General features: G+C 36.4%; 1 protein-coding gene across 1 annotated transcript in view; it reads right to left on the bottom strand.

Moving 5' to 3' along the window:
• Positions 1 to 949: 949 nt before the first annotated feature.
• The window catches only part of LOC139691075 (myristoylated alanine-rich C-kinase substrate-like), a 438,603-nt gene continuing 423,415 nt past the window's right edge, over positions 950 to 16,137 (bottom strand). Inside the window, exon 3 of the mRNA XM_071588812.1 lies at positions 950 to 1,036. Coding sequence (XP_071444913.1) covers positions 1,006 to 1,036 — 31 coding nt within the window. The 3' untranslated portion in view covers positions 950 to 1,005. The remainder of the gene's footprint in view (positions 1,037 to 16,137) is intronic.

Here is a 16,137-nt window from a genome sequence, read left to right as displayed (position 1 = left end):
TACTTAACCAGTACCGTAACTTTTTGACTCCTCGAACTTCTCGACTCTTTTGCGTTCAATTAGATTGAAGCTTATAGCAATGGGATTATTCTCTTTTGTCGTTAATTTGTTACATTTCTCATGCACATGTTTCCCACTGTTATTTGCACCATTCAAATGATCTTGAATTGTTTTTGACTAAATTAAGAAAGAGCATCAAAACAAACTAGTGATTTCTTGAATTAATTAGATTTTGTTCCAACACCAATGAATCAAGCATGATGTTATCTAACATACCGTTTGTGTAATAGCATCAATGGTCATCATCTTTGATGCTATATACATCAAAAATAAAATGTTAATGAAATCTAAAGAATATTTTAATTTTATAGAAACAAAGTCATCAGTTACTTTCCCTTTGCCTCTAGTGGTTGGGGTGGGTGGAGGGTAAACAAAGGCGTCATTTAGAATCAAACCATGACCAGAGGTTGTTAGCTCAGGGATACACCCAATTCATTACCAATCCATATATCATTATATCATATTTTAAAACAACGTAATGATAACATAAAACTATTTTGGATGCATTTCTGGAATTACAGATGTTGAATTGATATTATAAGAAAAGGAAAGATAGCTGACAAGTTTGTATCGCCGAGACTGATTCACAAATGAGGGAAGTGGCACCGTAAAACTACCAAAACCAGCTACGAAGCTCTTAAGCCTGTTTAATCATCAATAGCCACAAAACGTCTGCAAATTTGGAAAAATTATTTCTGATTTTTCCGGAACGAGATAGCCTCAGCCTCCTCAATCCAAAATATGATGCCCCATGGATGAAAAGCAACAGGTTTACCAAACACTGAATATTTAGATCAATATGACCAGAAATATAAAAACGTACGTGGACGATATCAGTACTGCGATATGGAAAGCTATGAGAAACCACCATATCGGTCTCTGTAGTAGACTCAATCTTGGATTCAAAAATATGATTTCCCTCGACGTAAATGATTCTGGACGTAACTATTCCCGAAATGAGATCTTCAAGTGGAGGCTAAAGAAAGAGGACCGTGAAAAAAAATAAAAATAGAGTATAGAATTAACGAAATATCAATATAAACATAAGGGAAGTTGGAATATAAAAAGTGAGAGATAAAAAAGATTTGAGTCATCGATACTAACATTCAATGCAATGAAATGTGCTGGCGTAGAGAGCCTTAGGAGCAACTGATTACGACTGATACACTTATCAAAGACTTACAGAATATAGCAGGAGTAAGTTTCATAATTAAAAAAAGGAGTTAAAAAGTTATGACAACTGTCAGTAGAAAGAGAGCATCTTGGTCGTGAAGTCCTAAGGGGAATAAAGCTTGCGGAAAGAATACCATTGTACACATGTATGCCAATGTCCAGCTAAACGGATATTAAAAAAGGGTAGAGGTGTATTAAAAGCTGAGATGTGCCCTCAGCGCACTGAAAGGAAAAGAAAAACGAGTACTCATGGAGAAAAAGAATGGCGAAGTCCGAGAGAGTAAAGAGAAAAGCCGCGTACAACAGTTCGGGGTTGGGGAACTGCAATGCCAAATAAAAAACTCTAGCCGAATGCTGCAATGAGAATAATGCGGTGGTGGTAACAGAAATTTTCCAAACGACATGAGTTCAAAAGATACACATGGGGAATAGAGCCAAATACGAAATCTTTTATGCCATTGCATGACAAAAGCACAAGAATCAAGTGAATTTATAAAACAAATCCTGACTCATGACAATGATAATGCCCGCTACCAAGTGATAAATGATGTGCCTCATACAAAGTTGTTGTGGGTCTAAGATGAATTGCTATGGAACGTGACAACTCCTGAGCTTTGATAAAAGAGAAATACTAAATTCAGCCTTCGATTAAAACTATAAAAGGCAACAAAATATATGAGAAAGAAGATGGAGTTATCTTATTTTATCTAATTGTGACAAAAATGAAATACTCAAAAGATATAAAGGATGACGACGAAAATGTAAAAAACTTCAAAATGAGATTCAAAACCCCAGGAAATGAAGAAAAGGACACCCTACATAAAACGAAAGGAAATCACTTAACAGGAGAGCTGAAAACATTCAAGAAAGAAAGGATTGAAATTCCTACGAAAAACAACGAACAGAGAAAAGAGAAACATGAAAACAGTAAGCAAGCTAGCGATGCGGCACTTCGAAGAAAGTATGAGGATATGACAAAATGAGAAAAAAAATATTTTTAGTATGCTAATGGAAGATGAATATATCCGAAAAAGCAAGAATAAATCAATGAACTAGATCGTGGACCGAGATTTCTGGGAGATGACTTAATAAAAGATAAGGTTGAAGTGGACGAAGAACATTGTCCCCTAATTATACTGAGGTTCATAAATGACGTTAGCAGAGTCAGAGAAGAGTGATATTAAGAAACATTGTGGACTGAGAGCCGACAAAATCGCAAAGAGATTAAATGAGCTCGGAGGGTAAACGAAGACACGTTTGTTCGGAATAATAAAAGACAAATAAAAAAGTGGTAGCATGACGGAGGACTTTAATAAAAGTATAAAAGATTAAAATAACAAAGAAATTGAGAACAGAGAGGATATGGTACGATAACATTGACCGTTACATTCGTCCAAAGTCTGAGATTTCTTTTCTTAAAAAATAATGAAAATCGATGCTAAAATTGAGTGGATTTTAACAAGTTTTAAACTGGAATTATCCTCTTACTAAAAAAATGACATAAAACAGACTGATAATGGATAATTTGTGAAATTACTGCTCCGATACTTTAATCTGAATACTTTTACTGCAGGAGTTTTGACTTTAAATGTGTATTTATTCGCCGTTTGGCGGGATTTTGTGTTTGAATGTATATATGTATCTACTATATACTATATAAACTTATTTATCTTTACATTACTCAATATTAATAGCTCCATTCTGTAGCGCCACTATCCCTAGTTATTTCTTTATTTTTTCCATCTCCATTTCCTAGTGACAAGACTTTTTGCGTAAATGTTTTCTTTACAATTAAAAGGGTTCAGCTCATCCATTTATTGAAAGACAGCCCGATAATTTTTAGAGTAGTTATGTCTGTATATCAGACTCCTACTAGCGAAGCACCGAACCTAACTTGTGCAAATACCGTAGGTTGGGTATCGAAAATTCACATTGCAAAGGTTTAGCCTTTTTCAACATAGGGTTAACCTCCACGCGCTCCGGGTAGATATGACTAATACAACGCCGACGAAGCTAACGCTGCCTTCCAATATCATCGGCTTAATGTTCAGGGTTAGGTAAGCTGCGAATCCGGCTGAAGGACAGGTTTACCTTAAGCTAGGACCGAAAACAATGGACTAACTATGGGAAATCAATTTAAACTGATTGAAAATATATGGCAGTGAAGCATTTAAACAAGCTGAGTACGCCACGCCATCATTCTACTACTGCTGTGGCATAACATTAACTGCGTGGAGTTCTATTCAGTAATACTTGAAAATTATGTTAGTCATAATAAAGTTATGACATTAATAAAATAACGAATTATGTTACCACGGAGCTACATAGATGGAATACCCTCATAATATAAAAATGCTTGGGTTTGACAACGAAACTGTGCGCATACCAGGTAAAATAAGGCCATACATGAAAACGAGAATGGAATTTCTCTCCCAAGAGACTAAGGGCTCATCAAATGAGCGCTTCCGTCGGCGAAAGCTTAGGTTATTACGATAAAAAGAAGAGGTTCAAGTATTTTCTTTAACGGATAAAAAAGGGAAGGAGAGACCGAGAAGAGGCTTCTTAAAATTAAGAGTAACTGAAGAAGTAAAGAGTAAGGAAAGTCGGAACTGAGAGCAAGACTGAGAAATGGAAGCTACCCTCGCAAGGAGGAAAAATTACCTCTGCGATACTTAAGCAAGGGTTTTTAAGTGTGCGTGCGCTGAAGGGGCCTCCGGTATCGAGACTTTGGGCACAGAAGGCTAGAGTGGTGAAGGCGAAGCGGGTCGTGGGAGGCGGGGAAATACGGGAGCGAGGTGAATATAAGGGATTAAAACGGGGGAGGGAAGATTGATGGTGTGTTTCCATGGATACCAACCGTTGACGTCCTACCTTTCCTCCCATCTCCCTTCTCCATATTATTCATCCCACTTTCATTCTCCGCCTCATTCCATTTTTCATTCTTTCTTCTTCGCCGTTCCACTTCATATCTTCCCTCCAAACTTCCCACCCTCATCGCACTCCATTCCAATATGTTCCTGCCATCCCAAACTACGTAAAACGACTTCCTTGACCGTGGCCATCCCTAACCTTCACCCCCCCTCTTCCAACTCCTCCGGCCCCTGCTTGCCCTGTATCCACCTGAAACCTTACACCTCTCTTTCTACCGAATAATTCACACGAGAAGCTCTCGGGATGGCCCCCAACCCCCTCCCCCCCTTGCTCCCTCCTCCGCGTGTCTTCTCCAGGTCTCGCAGTGCCCTCCCTCTTACTCCCCTTTGTGCCCTGCCCACCACCACACGCAGCGTGTCTCTTCACCCAGTCCCATCTCCCACCTCCCGCTCACCTTCACTTCCCTTTCCCTGCCTCCTCTTCTCACCCCGTTCAATCCCCACCGCAGACCCTGCCTTTCACTCCGAAACCTTAGGCACCTCAGAGCGAGCACCCACGCCATACCCGCGTTGACTCAAAACTTGCCCCTTATTTTGAATCCCTCCCCAAACACCCGACCCGTTGAATGTCCGCTTCCTAACCCCACGCACCGGCCCCTCCCGTCCTCCTCACACCACCAACCTCACTAACTTCATAGGTATGTTCTCTCAACGGTCGGTCCCATCAATAGCAACCAATTCAATGCCTCCTCTCTCTCTCCCTCATGGCTCGGGGCTAACTAACACCTCTCAGTCAAGCGGTGGTGCTATTTTCCGCGACAGGTGGCGGCGTTGCTCCTGAAATTTGTCGGCATGGGTGATTGCGTCCTCACCCCATATGCCCTCCCTCAAACCTCGAAACCACGGCCCTCTCTTTAATCTCATTCCAGAGGTGGCGTTCGTCACTATGCTAAAGTAAGAGGAGAGAGTATATGTACGAGCCAGAACTTCTTTCTCTCGACCACAGATCGGAACTCATTTGAAAAGTACCATTAAAAAATGAGCATATTGTCAGTGGATTAAATATTTGAAATAATTTTCAGATGAGAGTGCTCGTCCGTGGCTAATTATTCATGGATTAGATTAACAATGAGCATTTCCCAGCATCGGCCTATGGAAGATAAATTGCTACGGTGCGTGAAATGTTGGTTTAAGTTCTAGTCCCTTAGCATGCTTTAACATGCCTATTAAATGCATGAGCTCACGTGTATCCTGAAAATTGAATTCATTAGATGACCCTTCACTCGGGCGCAGTCAAAAGATGAGGGGGATAAGGCCTTGAAACATATGACCATGTTTTTACGTAGCTTTTACAATTGTATAAGAAAGTTTTTAACCAACCATTTCTGTTTTATGAAACATTCAGCTTCGTTATATTTTGAAGAAGCCACTAAGGACTCTGTTTAACTCGGTTATGACTTAAACTGCAGCCCAGAGTGTTTCAACCCTCTTATCTTCATCATCAAAACAATACTATTTAATGCCACGATGCAATTGTACTTGATGATTTCGTTACCGTTGAAACTGGCGGTGCCTTATAATTTAACAAATTGTCATACTTTACTACATTAAGAAAAGTGAAGTAAGCAACGCACCCTTGTTCATAAGCAAAGATTCCATCTATCAAGGCATGATAACGTTAATTTCAATATATTCTAATTCTTTCGTTTTATAAGTAAGGTCACTGAACTTAACAAAATGACCGGTTGATTAAAAAAATGTAGAAATTGGTTGAAATTCCTATAATCGAAGTATTTTGCGATTGCAGTATTAGAAGCATTATTCCCAAATCACATCAAACTTGAAAGACAACAATTTTTACTTAGTTAACCTACTTAGTTTATTTTATTCTTCTGTAAAATTTATCTTTCGCAGCCTAAATTTTTTCCCTCGACCTATTTTTACCTTGAATACAGCCGAAAAACATCAACCTCCCTTTTTTTCTAGTTTGTTCCCGCCTATTTAAATTTTTAGCTTAGCCATTAAACTCCTAACGGACCTCATTCATTTAGTTTTCTTGCGGTTAATCTTTACCTCATATAAATATCTCCCGTTGCTTTTTTGAAGCACACATTAATAAATGCAATCCCTTTGATTGATTAACTTATCCTTGAATATTGGAGGATAAAAAACTGATTGAGTGAAAACTCCGTTAAGTGTTCACTCCCATCAATCTCTATTTCTCTTTGTACACTCCCATTTAAATCGTGCAATCAATTACCCATACGGCATCATTATCGCTGAGACCTTTCAATAAAAGAAAGAAACCTCTTGTTTCTTCACATTACATTTGAAATTATTAAACCATGGCAATGCAATACAGCGAGGTGAATGTTAGTCATATCAAAGAATCACACATATCGAAATTTATAGTTCGACTCAAAAATGGCACAATGTAAAATTAGGGTAATACTCCTATTGAATGATGTGGATGAGCTCAAAGCCATTGAGCGTGTTCACCGTGTAGTGGATGGTGACTCGACCTATGAGTATAGAGGTCAGCAGGAAAATAAGCGCGGGTGCTCGACGATTAAGCACTACTGGGATGATGCAGATAAACATCATTTGTTACGATGGTATAAACATTCTATGCAATCATACGTAAGTACTGTGACTCGGCGAGTGACCCCTCCAAAAAACAATAGGTCACCGATAAACCTTTAGAAGGGTGCAGCAGCCCACCGTTAAATGAGTGAACGTGAAGACCAAAGTGGTATCTAAAGCAACTAATCTCGAAGTAGGAGTGTAAAATTAATTTAGCGGCTACAGCCCTGCAATTCAGAAGGTAATTCGAAGGCACCACATTAGTACACATTGCAAAACTAGCTCACCGATACTTCTCTCTTTCTCGCATTGATCAATGACCGTGATCCAACCCCACAAGCTAAGTATCTTGGAGATAAACAAGTCCCTCATTCGAACATCTGGGTGGGAACTGTCGGAGAGTTTGCATCGGTCAAATTAATATGTTCATCAATTTAGTAACGGAACTTGCTATGCTTGGCCAGTCCGGAAATGTGAGGAGGAAGAGAATGCAAGGGTGGAGACGCAAAGAATGGAGATACTAAAAAGAAAGGGGTCGAGGAAGAAGGAGACTTTTGGAGGCTTATTTTTACAGGATCATTCACAATGGCCCTCTGAATGGAAATGAAAGAATGAGCAAAATATTTTAGAAGAACGCCTTAGGATGAGCGAAGTGCTTCCTTCATAATAAAAAGGAATCATAATGGTGAAGACAGCAGCATTACCCAAAGAAACCATAGCAGCCCCAGTTTACACCGCGACGACCGACTTCAATGATAATAAAGGTAGGAAGTCCGTGAAATTATTACCTAAATATTAAATAATGTAAGGTGCGGGGAAATTCTAATTGTGCATTGTCTTTAGATTGTAATTATGGTAATAAGCCAAGAAGGAAAGCGATAAGAGGAACGTGCTCTTGCATTAATGAAAACAAAACAAATTATTGCCGATAACACATACCTTTTTCTCTAACTTCATTTTAGTAATATAACTAATATACTGTCGGAGTCTGTATTAAGGAGTGATAAGTATCACTACACACAAATAGTGGCGTATAAAATTAAATTCCCGCGAAACACTCTCTAAGTCTGGCAACCTAACGCCCCCCGCTGTGAGCCCTTGTGTCAGGTGTAGGCTAATGTATATAAAGTCTATTGTATTTGTGAATTTCCTGTCTGGAATGGGTAGAATACTTACCGGTAATAATGTCTGAATTGCATTTTTACCTACCGTCTTTTAGTGTAATTTCTTGTCCTTTTTGTGTAGGCATAGGAATAGCTGCTCACCATGCCATATTCGTAATTTATATATATATATATATATATATATATATATATATATATATATATATATATATATATATACATAGGCATTTTGCGTGATTGGTGTTTGGTCGTCCCCTTTCCACGCGGCTTTTGGTGGAGGTCTCGGGGTGCCAGGTGCGTGAGGAACTGGAGGGAGATATGTAGAATGGCTGGTGACGACCACCCCCGGCCGCGCGTCCTTGCGACATGCGGTTCATTATATATATGTAGACAACATTTTATTTTGATTAAAATATTACCGGCATAATTCTACACCAATTTCACATATTCTTTGATTCTACTGAATGAAATATTCCAATTTTGCATCCCACGCTTGGTTTCTGGCGTGGTTAAAAGCCTATTCAATGACCCAGGTTGGGTCTAATGAAAGAGGTAAAATATTACTCAACGTTCATGAAGACATGGAAATATCATCTGGTATTATTCATATGGACACACAATAGAATCTGTTCAGGTTATGCTATTCTCTACCTAAGGAATCAATGTTTATTGGCTCACAATAATTTTTGTACATGGTTACATATTATGTGATACAGTAAGGTTTAAAAGAACGAAATAAACGACATGGTATCCCAAATTTACCATATACTATTTTTATCGCCAACACTAAAAATAAGTAAAGTTACGACGTGATATCTCATTCATGTTAATGCTCCTGCTTTGAAATTTTACATTTAAGTATAATATCAGCATTTATCAATACAGATAACTCAGAGCAGAATGAATTATTCGAATTATGCTGGTTTGCGCGCATTTAAATTGAAGAATATTTGGTTCTATTTCTATCATCAGGAGTGGCTAAAAACTTCATTAAAAAGTTATAACCAAACTGTAGATTTATTGCGCATATTATGAATAACATTTTCGTCCAATTAACGATAAAAGAAACACAAAAGAAGCATCCTGCTGCCTGCGGCCATGGGTCCGAATGAGTTAGAAGATCAATTATCTAAATAATTACTTGAGAAGTAAAGTGAAGTGAGGAAAACATATTCAGAGAATATTTTTTTATAATAACTATTCATACCGTTCGTCGAGGATGAGTATTTCAAACGGATGAAGACCAACTTGTCCTCATTATTTGTGTTGTTTATTAATAAAGCATTCCAAAGGTAGACAATTGGCATGTTAATTAATGAGTCCTTAACACGGAAAAATCGCCGATCTACTTGTTATTAATTGGACTCTAATGATTAAGGCGGGCTTTATGAAGACAAACAGATCAATCGTTTCAACATTTCCACGTATCACATGATACGATATAACAACCGTACACTATAATACAAGCATACCCTCCTACAACTTTGTCCAATATGCTCATTTATATCCTCCTTGCATTTCATTCTCTCAAATGTATTCGTATCTTCCATACTCTATCACCTAGTAAGTACTTGTTGATTTTTTTGTATTTCTAGAATGCTATAACATTTAACTGAAGTTCTAAGTCCTCTTATTTAGACGTAAATTTAGTCTTTGAACGTACACACAATTCTTCCAGGTAAGTACAGTCCTAATTTCAACGACGTTCTTTTTTACATTCTAAAAGAATTAACTACATTTTCGTTCATTTGGGTACTATAAACCTATGAAAAAAGCATTACTTTGCTTCTAGTGTTACTACATGTACATAATATTATTTTTTCTATTGATTTTGGAGTGTATACTCATCGTTTTACAGAAACTTTGTAAGCTGCTATTGATTTTTAAGTTCACGATTCTCCACGTGTTAGCTTTGGGGATTACACGACCCCGCACACCGGATTTCGTTGTTCATTTTCATTGAAGCCACCATAAATCAGAACAAGTGCGTCTACATCATCCGGATTAGTCGCAAATCCATTAAAGGGACACCAACCCGTAGGCGACCTATGGCCGCGCATCAAACATTCAGCCGCAATTCGTTGCCAGGAACTCTATACCCACAATTATTTCAGTTTAATGGGCTTAAAAAATTTTTTTAATGTTAACGCCAACCGTCGTTTCTGCTGCGGAAATAAAAACCCACAACTGATTAAACGGCGCCTGTTGTTAAAAGCAAGGGCGCTCCATTGTGTGGGAGATAATGGAGGAAATTGCGTTTACGGAATGGGAGAAGAAATTTACCAAATAGGAAATGTGCAATTTATTCAATAAGCTTTCATGAATCAGAAACAATTGATTCCGACTTTTAAATGGTATTATACACTCTACCTGCATAGAATTTCCTTACTTGACAAAAATGTACACATGTACATGAAGTGTCTTACGGAGTATTTTATTCATGCTGATGCGGTGAAATTAAATGTTACTCTTTCTGTATTTGCTACGTTTTACTCTTTGTAACGTGTTTCCGTCTTACTTAATATATTTTACTCCTTGCAATACGCTGTGACTTCTATTAAAAATTAAAACAAACGATATAGTAAACATTTCCTGCACAATGCCGGCTTTTATATTTCATCAAATGCAATAACTTCAGATACAAACTAAATTATTTGCAAACATGGAATTAATGTATTTAATTAGCAGGGGTATACTTAATTAGACAGTAACATATTTTCACGAATACTTCACGCATAATACTATTGCTAATGGCGAATTAAAATCCAAGCCTCGGGAGCCTTCCAAATTTCCTGTTTTCATAAATGTTCTATGTCGCATTTCAGACTTCTTTTTATGAAAACAGTAGATTGGCGTTTAAAATTATTCACTTTGGGCTTACTTGAAATCATCAACAAAGTATTACTCCAAAAAATACAATAAATATTATATTGTTTTTTCAGAACGGTAATTATTTCTTAAATGTATTTAGTTTTACCGAAGGTGAGTTATTTAAATAGTTACGGATGCATATCCTTTCACAGGCTCTGAAGATGGATATTATATTTCAAGATTAATTAGCATATTTGCTGCATAGTAATTCGACTATTAATACATGACATATTGCAAATATTTTCCATTGAGTAAGGGGTGGTGGTATATAGCAGAGGAAAAAAAAGATGACAGATAATATAGTTAAAGATATATCAAACCATCCACAGAGACGAGAACGAAGAGGGATAGCAAAAAATCGAAAATAAACAATAAAAACATTAAAAACCAAAAAGATATGTTGACTAAATTAGCGAGGTAAGATAGGAAACGATAAAATAGAAAAAATTCAATAGAAAAAATAATAACAGTAATAAATGTCAAATTTATGAAAAGATAGGAAACAACGTGATATAACGTGCCTGATATAACCAAAAAAGATAAATAAGCTTCAGAGTAACTTTAACATTAATGATAAGTAAGTAATAGGATCTCAATATTTATACAACCTTATTTATAAGTATGGCATTACAACCATAATAGCCTGGCAAATTTAAATGGAAGATCCTTCGAGAAAGACGAAGGGACAAGTGCATAGGATAAAATAAGGACGTAAAACACGGGAATGGTTTAAGTAATAACGGAAAGAGAAACATGTAGGATTTTTGCAAAATACCATTACACTTGATATACTGACGATGATGAAGTAAACAGGAGTATAATGATAGCATATGATAATGATAATAGTGTATGAAAAAGTGCACCATAAATCGGTCAAACCTTTAATTTTGTTAGCATAATTTAAAAAAATATAGTACATGAAATAATGCCTAGAAGATACGGTAAATTAAAAATGAAAACCAAATCAAGAGAATTTCAAATATCTAGACAAGTGAGTAAAATGTAAAAGAATACCAAATCCCCCTAATTTAATAACACAGATCTAGCATGTACACTAGATCTATGGTTTCCAAAAACACTCCCAAATTTGATCGTAATATAGGTTTTTGTCGCAATACGCTCAATATTTGGAAAAAATAGTTGAAAACTATTTGAATTTTTTATTAACTGACTGTATGACGTATATTTTTACGTTTCAACAACATAATCAAGTATGAGTCCACTTCTCTCATCATCACCTCGATGAGATCCAAAAATGCGAATCCTTTATTATTTCTCGTACCTAGGGGCTAAAATTGAGTCATAAGCTTCGCTAGATTTGTATAAATCTGATCAAATAACAATTAAATATCGTTTGTCTCTGTTCAAAACATTTATAAATATTTTTGTAAACCAATTTAAACGAGAAAATGAAAATTTGACACATATTTGAGTTCCACAAATAGCTTAAAGATTAAATTTACCTTAAGTGACGGTATTTCGCCTTTCCACGCATGGAGATTTTTGTCACCACTCTTCCAGAGACAAGAAACATCAGCACTTCCTGTAACATTTACTTTCTACCATATAACCATTTAATTACCCTCAAACCCCTAGCTTTATTTTGATCCAGCATTGCAATCTAGAACATTCCGCATGGGTATTTTATGGAGTTTTTCATCGTGAGTATCGATAAGAAATTAACCTATATATTATCATGTTCAGTAAAAATATGTTAATACGTACATTGCAATAATTGAAAAAAAGAAAAAAAATCCTAATTCGTATTGGCGCGTCTTACATTATTTCACTTTAACGCGAATGTAGTGAATTAAATCCTTGCAGCCGTAAAACCAGCAACTCAGATCTGTCTGTGTATGATACAAGCCATTAATTGAGGCCATTTATTTCGAAGTGAATGCGGAGGAAGGGAATCGCAGAATTTGTTGGAAGCGATTTGAATCCCCACATGCAGCGTTGTCTGTCCTCCTCTACTCTGACCTCCACTACTCTAAGCTCTCCAAGCATTAATTACCAATTAACTCATTCCTTTTTGTGTTACAACTGGGAGGCTACTATGAATGACTGGTAATCCCGCAGAAGACGTGTGTATTCAGAAGTGAGGTAAAATCATTGATTTAGCATAAAAATTGGTAACATTCAAATAACAGACATTAATTTGCAAATATAGATTATTTGCTCAGGCCATTACATGGGTACCTTAAATTGTACACATGATAGCCGGCAATATTTTAAAAATACTTGCGCAAACATATATAGGACAAAAAATACTAAGGTCAGAGAGTAACTCTCCCAAAGCTTTACCGCCAGCACAGTCAAAGTGATTTGACTAATGATTAAATTAGTTTTCATGTTTTGAGCATAAATTAAGACAGGAAATTAAAACCATTCGATGTGGTGGTGTTTTGTGATGATGTTCCTCCTAAAATATAGAGATCTCATTCCAAGTGATCCTGTTCTGAGTACGAGAATATGAAATTGTACCCATTGACTGATATTTCAGATATTAGCAAAAGGTGGAGCTGAACGTTTATATCAACTGGGTACTAGAAATTTTCATCTGTGGATTTATACACGTGGCAATAAATACGCAGTTTAGTAGAGCATCAAATATAGTATCTCGTAAAAAGTTGATTTGCTAGCAGTAATCAATAACAGTGAGTTCTGATAAAAAAATGAGAAAAAAGTACATGCGTATGCATTAAAATATCATGAAAATTTGAGCAATAATCTCATTCCTATGCAACGGCCATTGGCATCGTTTATTCTTTCGTCGTTTTGTAAGGGTAATATTCTTTTAGTATCAATTTCAATAACGAAGTATCATGAAGTCTTTTCAATTGAAATTAATATACATTTGTTGAAAAATAAGATAAACACTGGTCTAAGACTAAAAGAGTGGTCTATTAACTATAACAATGTATACTACATTAGACTTGAATTTTAGAGGCAAAAACAAAATACTATGGAAAACTCAGTACATAAAGACGCCAAATAAAATACTTACTATAATCTCTGAAATTATTCCTTGAAGTTATCTCCTCTTACTCTGCTCCTAATTAACCGAGGCTTTGATACCGGACATCTTTCCTTGAGAGCGAGCGACTCGCGCATTAATCTCTGAACCCGCAGTGAAGTTAATCCGTCTACGGAGTAACACCCGATCCCCAATCTCCCCTTAATGCCTCCACATCGCGCTGAGAGATGGTGGTTTCCACATCAATGGTTGTGAGAAACTTGTAAATGAGAATGAAACTGGAGATTTTACTTTTAGCTTAAAAATATATCGTATTGCAGAATTAAAATTCCTGTGATGGTTAGAAATTATTCTACCATTTAGAAGGTATATTAAGATGAAAAATATGAGTTATTATTTCACATTGTATAAAAAATTTGATACCTGAAAATATATCGATTTAATTGTAACTGCACAACACAATTTTCCCGCCTGTGAAAACGTTTGAAAACACCAAAGTGTGAGATAGTTAAAATTTATAAATAAACACCACTGTGGATGGTAGGGAGTTTTTAACTTCTTATGGTTCAAAGTGGAATCCGCCATTATGATTTTATCAACTGTTCGACATTAAAATACTCCTATTTTTTTAAGGTGCCTATGGCACATCATTCCTAGGAGTGTATAAGGATATTTAGCAACTATTAGTTTCATTAATTAGTCTTTTAAGGGATGGTTTACCTCACTCGTCATTACAGGTGTCTTATTCAACCTTGCAGCTCTCATTCACGTTCATTGACGTGGGATTAATGGTAAGGCATTTCTCTGTCATTGGAACACTATTAATTAACAATGACATTGATTCAGCATTCACTGGAATAATGTAGCTATTGTTTTTATCCTTAAAAATACATCTTTTAAGTATATCAGATACATGAAATTCATTTTTAAATACTGAGGACTGGGCTGCAATTACTACAGGATTTCATTTTGAAGGCTTACAAATGAATTACACTTTTATGGTATCATATTTTTATATTTAGTTTAGCCCTGAAAATTTATGATAATATCTTTGCGTACCACAGCTAGTCTTGTCTAAGGCTTTAATATTTCCCATGCTTGAATAAGGAGGACCGACATTCTACTTACTCATGACTGCTTATCACTGTTGATTGCATTTGCACTCCCAACTTGTGCGATTTAATTTGCGTAGTTGTTTTTAAAAAAGACGCCCTCCATTTGGGTGCTTTCCACATCCTTATTATGTTATTTGCCGTGTATCTTCTCGAATTTCACAAATAAAGATCGAAAGTGAAGAGTTTCTAAGATATCTTAATTCGATTTTATAATGCTGCTCCAGCGCCAATTTTTAATTACACTTTAAAAGATCAAATTTGTCCTTTTCAAGCGTTGCTTTTCGGAAATAAATGGTGAATTTCATATTCCTAAGATTTTAATAAGCCAATTATTTTCGGATGGTTCTAAGGCCCGGAAGCATAAGTTGTACCCTACAAGTTTATTGGTATGATTTCAACCCCAAATATTTGAAAATAGTTCGAAGTACTACCTGTATTGCACAAGAATATTTTTTCCTCGGCCCATAAATTTTGATGCCACATTTTTGGTATATCGGATTCAATAAGGACCCATAGGATGTAAATCCTTTGCAGGTGGCTCCTAAACTATATGCTAACCCATTGAGCTATCGAGGAAACGTAATTTGCCTTGAGATCCGTGGGTCTAATATGTCGCCATGTGCCCTGATTCTTTGGCCAAGAGATGGCGTCAGGGGGCTGTTTCACCCACCAAAGGAGAAATAAACAACGCATAAGAGGAAAGGACAGTGGGTTAGCCAACATACAACATCATACAGTAAAGGAACAGTGCGTTTCATGGCACACAAAGCCAGAAGAAAGAGATCAGCCGAATTGGCGAAATGCACATTCCTGCCGTTCGGCGAACAAATATTCAAGCGGTGAGACCATCCGCCCGGCAAGTGGAAAGATCCGGTGTTCAAGTCCCGGTCAAGGAAATATTTTTACTCTTGTGATCCGTTCGATTCCGCCTTACCCACCTCTCCTTTGCTCGTCCTTTATGTGTGTTCCAATCCGTTTTCCTTATATCTATTTCCATGTGAATGAATATTTCCCCAAAGGTCGGTTAGTGTATATATATATATATATATATATATATATATATATATATATATATATATATATATATATATATATATATATATATATACTTTTACCTTTATTTTCCTTCCATTATATTCCACACGAATCCATTGCGCTTCAGGGTGTTGCCAATCCATCTGGTTCTTTTTTTCCTTTTGGTGTTCATTATTGTCCTTTCTTCGTCTATTCTTCTGTATAATTTTTCATTTCTTATTTTATCCGTCCCTTTGATCTTGAGTATCATCATCCAGCACCAGATTTCGAAGGCTTCACGTCTTTTCTGGTCTACTTTTCCGATTATTGACGGAATTGTTCTCGCTTTT

The sequence above is a fragment of the Hetaerina americana genome, unplaced genomic scaffold, assembly GCF_022747635.1.
Source record: "Hetaerina americana unplaced genomic scaffold, ioHetAmer1.1.p SCAF_3, whole genome shotgun sequence".
NCBI lineage: Eukaryota > Metazoa > Arthropoda > Insecta > Odonata > Calopterygidae > Hetaerina > Hetaerina americana.
The sequence above is the reverse complement of the archived record's forward strand: the minus strand, read 5'-3'. Positions and strand labels throughout refer to the sequence as shown.